Below are 4761 nucleotides of genomic sequence, written 5' to 3' on the forward strand. Positions count from 1 at the left end.
ATTACAATTAACATCAATATGTCAAGTTGTTAATAGAGAAAATTGAAGCACATATATGCATTGTACGTAAGTAATGTATTTGGCCACCTCAGGGAATCCTTTCATGAATCAGTTAATAGGAAAGAGGAATACTAGGGAACATATTTAAAGATGGGTATATATATATCATAGACTCTGCAAATACATATCAGTCAATGGCTTCAAATTTCAGCTGATATAGAATGACGTATTGGGAAGGGCGCTTTTAAATAACCTGTTGGATGGAGCAAATTGCAAACTTGTATGTAATGTTTTCAGAAACATCACAACTCCAAAGTCAGAGGAAAGGAATTGCATCTCAGCGAGTATAATGCAGCATAAGCTGTAACAAAGATAGTAAGTGAAAGGCTTAATTGGGGATAAAAAAATCAGTTTGCTGCCAAAATAAATCCTACCGAGATTCAAGAAAAAGATAAATCGCTAATACCTAGAACATGGCATGCTTGATGCATCATACCATTACGCATCAATAATATTGCTGAAAATGCATGAGAATAACATAGGCTTATATTAGCAATCAAACGCTTGCGTGAGACAAATTGAAAAATAAATAAATCGCACTCTATAATATAGAAAGACTAGCAAGATGCCCGTGCATTGCACGGAACATCAAGATACATTTGTATGAGTAGTTTATCTTGTGAGAGAAAAGGATGAACGAGAGAAGTCCTTATCTGCAAGTGTGGAGAGAGGTGCGGGTATCTTTTTGCAAAATTGCCATAGCTTGCTTTCTATCCGTCAGATATAGATCGGACAGTCTATATTACACGATGGCAGGCACACCATCATCACCAACTCGGTCTTTTATAAGAGTAGAGATATATGTTGCCTGACGTCCACATGAAAGAGCAACTCCATGGAGTCCTTGCGGGAGCATGTGGCATTGATTGCCTTGACCGAGAGAGTCGGCGATGTGTGGAAGTCGCGTTTGATAATTGAGGCGGACTTCTCGACACTTGTCACACCCGACAGCGGTAGGCTATGCACAGTAGCCTGCACGCACATTGAATGTGTGGTCGGGAACGTGACCTCACACGGCCTCTATGAAAGTTGTATGCATGCGAGGCACGTGTGCTAAGGAGGCCCGTGTTCAGGACACATAGCACCGTCCCAAAACGTCACTACTGACGTTTTTGTAGATATGGTTTAACAAGGGTAGATTTACTTGGAAGTAAACCTACACAAAGGTCTGCCTGCAGCCATGTAATTGGCTCCTTTTGGATGTTGTAGTACTAATTGTCAAGAGGAACTCTAGTGTAGTTTCTTCATGTACCGAGGGATCGAAATTTCACATATTTCGGTGGGGTTCGAAATACTTGCAACCATGAAATTTGAGCCAAATTCAAACTAAAATTTAAATTAGCTTAAAAATCATTAAAAAATATTTATTTTTGAAACTCAAAATCTGAAATATTTTCTGAATTTCAGAAATATTACATATTTCGGTGACGTCCAAAAAATTTCCATGTCCGAAATTAAAAACCTTACCGACGTGGCTTTTTGGGGAGGTCCTTCTGTAGTAGTTACCCTCAGGGTACCCCGGTTTTAAATATGCCGACATGGTTCGTCCTCAAAATCTAGAGGGTCAACTAAAAAAGAAAGTTTTTTCACGCTCCATTAGCTAGCGTAGTCTTCTACTATCAATAAAAGCAAAAAATAAATCAAATGTTAGTGAGTGAGATCTAAATTTTGGGAGTTATCCAAACGCATGTCATGCCCATCAGTAAACACCAATGGTTTGGTAGGGTAACTCTCGGCCGCCATTCCATTTGTAAATAGATGTTTACCCTTATAGTATCGATGGCTTGTTTTCATTTTAATATCAAAAGATTATTTTGTTAGAAAACAGATTATTTTTTTGCTCAGAAAGCTCATTCATCTAGAAAAGAATTATGGCCACGTGTAGTAGAAGTTACTAGCTTTTTTTTGACAGACTGCAGCCCTCAAAGAGGGCTTAACACTTTATTATTTGCAGTTTAAGCAGTGTGCAGAGATAAGTTTCCCCCTTAGGAAGGAGATGGGTTTGATTCATTCCTTAGGAAGACTCTGAGAGAAGCTTCATCAGGAATTACTGCAGGGTTATATGCTGCATCAACATTGGCTAGGTATCCTGATTGGGAGATTTGTTTGATAGAAGGCCTCCTTTCTTCTTCACTATCCTCAACTAAACCTGCATTAAGCATCGCTTTCGTAGCATGGATAACATTTCTTGACATGAGATTGAGCTCTACTCCTGACTTGAGATAGATAGATTGCAACAGATGCAAATGAGATGCTTGCAAGTTGGAATGACATAACAACGGAAGAAGATGCATTTCACGACAGGATTAGCACCAAGCATAATATCCTCCGATTTAAATACAGTACCCTACAATGACATTAAAGATGAACTGCATCTACTAATTAACATCACCCAAATAGTTTCAGCTGCATCGTTTGTTTCCCATCAACACAACAACGGTGGACCAAATCAAACCAATGCGTCGGACAAAGGGGAGAGCTTGTCGATGCGGATGTGCAGGGGAACTTCCATGGACGTCCCGTCCCTTGCTGCTGCTGGAACCAGGTACATCCGCGGCACCGGCAGGAACGTTGGCTCGTCCGCGGCGGCCACCGCGCCGGGCGACGAGCTGCTCCTGATGTGCATGTCCACCAGCACCATGTCCTCCTTGCCGCAGTTCGCCGCCGCCGCCGGGGGCGGCCCCAGGTTGACCCACATCTTGCACGTGAACCGGGGCCGCGTCGCCGCCCTAGCCCTGGCGCACACCACGGACACGACGGCCGCACCGGCGCCGAGAGCGCCCACGGTCAGGAGGAACACGCGGTTGTCGTCACCGAGGAGCACCAGCCGCGGGGTCGACACCGGCAGCTGGAGCTGGCTGACCTTGCCGTACTGCACGGCACGCAACGGCGCCGAGTGGACGGTGTTGATGTGGCCGGCAAGCGCCTGTGGTGCGCCGACATAGCCGCAGCCGGGCTCCGTGCAGTGGCAGGGCGCGTGCGGGCATGCTTTCTGGTGCTCGGCGACCTCGTGGTAGGTCACGTACCACTGGCAGCCGGCGTTGGGGCACCCGATCCTGGTGGAGGACACCACGGCGTCCAGCGCAGGGCAGGGGTCGAAGAAGCCACCACTGTCCACGCACGCCATGCACTGCCCGAAGGGCAGCTGGGCCACGCAGCCGCCGCAGGCCGGGTGCCCCGCTTTGCACTGCAGGCAGGCACACAAAATCGGAGATGGCCTTAAATCAGCACAGAAAGAATCGATCTCTCTCATGAGGAAGAAAGAAGGAAAGAAAGAGAGGAACCTGGAAGACGGGGGGCTTGAAGGGGAGGGTGCAGAGGGGGCAGTGGAGCACTTGCTTGTCGATCCTCACGGCGAGCTCCGCTCGCGGGTTGTACGCCGCCATGACGATGGCGCCTCCGTCTCCTCCACCGGCCGCCTCTTGCTTCATGTGGCCGTCGGGCAGGTCCTGCCGCGCCTTCTTGGAGCTCGTGTCGGCCTTGTCCGGCAAAGCCCTGCTCCTCCCATCGACGGCGGCGCCTTGCATCCTGGCTGGCCTTTGGGGAAAGAAAACCGCTGTCTATGTCTCAGGCCAAACTTTTTCCAGGAGGTGGGAGAGGAGGGCAGAGGTCTGAGAACAAAAGGTGCCGAGGCAGCCACAATACACTATAAATGCTTCCCCATTGTGGTTTCCATTCCCAAACTTATATGCTATAGATATAAGCCGTGCTCTTAATCTATTTCATTATTGCTAGTTTATCCATATATTAATGTTGTTCTAGAAAAATTGAGGAACATAAATGTAAGCACATTGTTTTTATTTTTACATAGTTTCCTGCTTAATTGATACACGGAGGAGTACTTTTGAGTCCATCGCCAGATTATAACACCATCAATCACGTGGGAGCCTATAAAAAGAAAAGGATACATGTGTAAGCACAAGGGACACGCGTAACCAAATAGTACAAAGGAGCACACAACGCATCACAACCTTTCAGCCAGGTCACGACACATCCCGCCTTTCTCACTGCTATCGACCGGCACATACGCCATGGCCCATGGCTGATGTGCTGGCTGCCACCAGGAAATAACAACAACATGGCCACAAGTACGCCATGGTTGATGTGCTGGCTACCACCAGCAAATAACAACAACATGACCCCAAGCGTCCAAAAGATCCCTGGAATAGGGTACTGGATTTTGAAGACCCCCGATGCCAAAAATCTTTATTAGCTGCTTGCATGGAATGGAAAAATAACCCCTTGATTCGGTAGATGCCATCAAGAAGCAATGAGCAATCCATCTGTCACCACACCATGGAACAAGCTAGTTCAAAGATTTCTAAGCAGGCATCCGTAGCTGGAGGTTACAGAGACATAGGGGGATAACCAGAGAGGGCACCAACCAAGATCATCCTCGCATCGGTGCACGAGAAAGGCTTGAACAACGTTGCTGGAGCACGAAAAAGCTAACACCAATGATGATGTGGGAAATCAAGTATCGGCTCCCAAGCAACCTGTGCTAAACACCGGTCGACAGAACATAGAGAGTAGAAAATACATCCAAGATTACAATAGAGGCTAAGCATCACCTAATACCCTAGAAATAACATAGTGGAGAATAGGTGGCAGGAAAGCTTGTTTGAACCTAAGGAGAGACAAGAATAGAAATACCTCCACATCAGAACACGAACCGCCAGCATAATCCCCAAATTAGAATAT

At 46.6% G+C, this 4761-nt stretch overlaps 1 protein-coding gene across 1 annotated transcript; it reads right to left on the reverse strand.

Annotated features, from left to right (window-relative positions):
* Window positions 1–2328: 2328 nt before the first annotated feature.
* Window positions 2329–3916, reverse strand: LOC123497785 (E3 ubiquitin-protein ligase SINA-like 10). The gene is made up of 2 exons (XM_045234544.2): window positions 3345–3916; window positions 2329–3247 (listed from the first exon to the last, which is right to left on the reverse strand). Exons 1-2 carry the CDS (start codon window positions 3585–3587, stop codon window positions 2510–2512), a joined length of 981 nt encoding a protein of 326 aa, XP_045090479.1. The 5' UTR covers window positions 3588–3916; the 3' UTR covers window positions 2329–2509.
* Between the last annotated feature and the right edge of the window lie 845 nt (window positions 3917–4761).

The sequence above is a fragment of the Aegilops tauschii genome, chromosome 3 (assembly GCF_002575655.3).
Source record: "Aegilops tauschii subsp. strangulata cultivar AL8/78 chromosome 3, Aet v6.0, whole genome shotgun sequence".
Taxonomy (NCBI): domain Eukaryota; kingdom Viridiplantae; phylum Streptophyta; class Magnoliopsida; order Poales; family Poaceae; genus Aegilops; species Aegilops tauschii.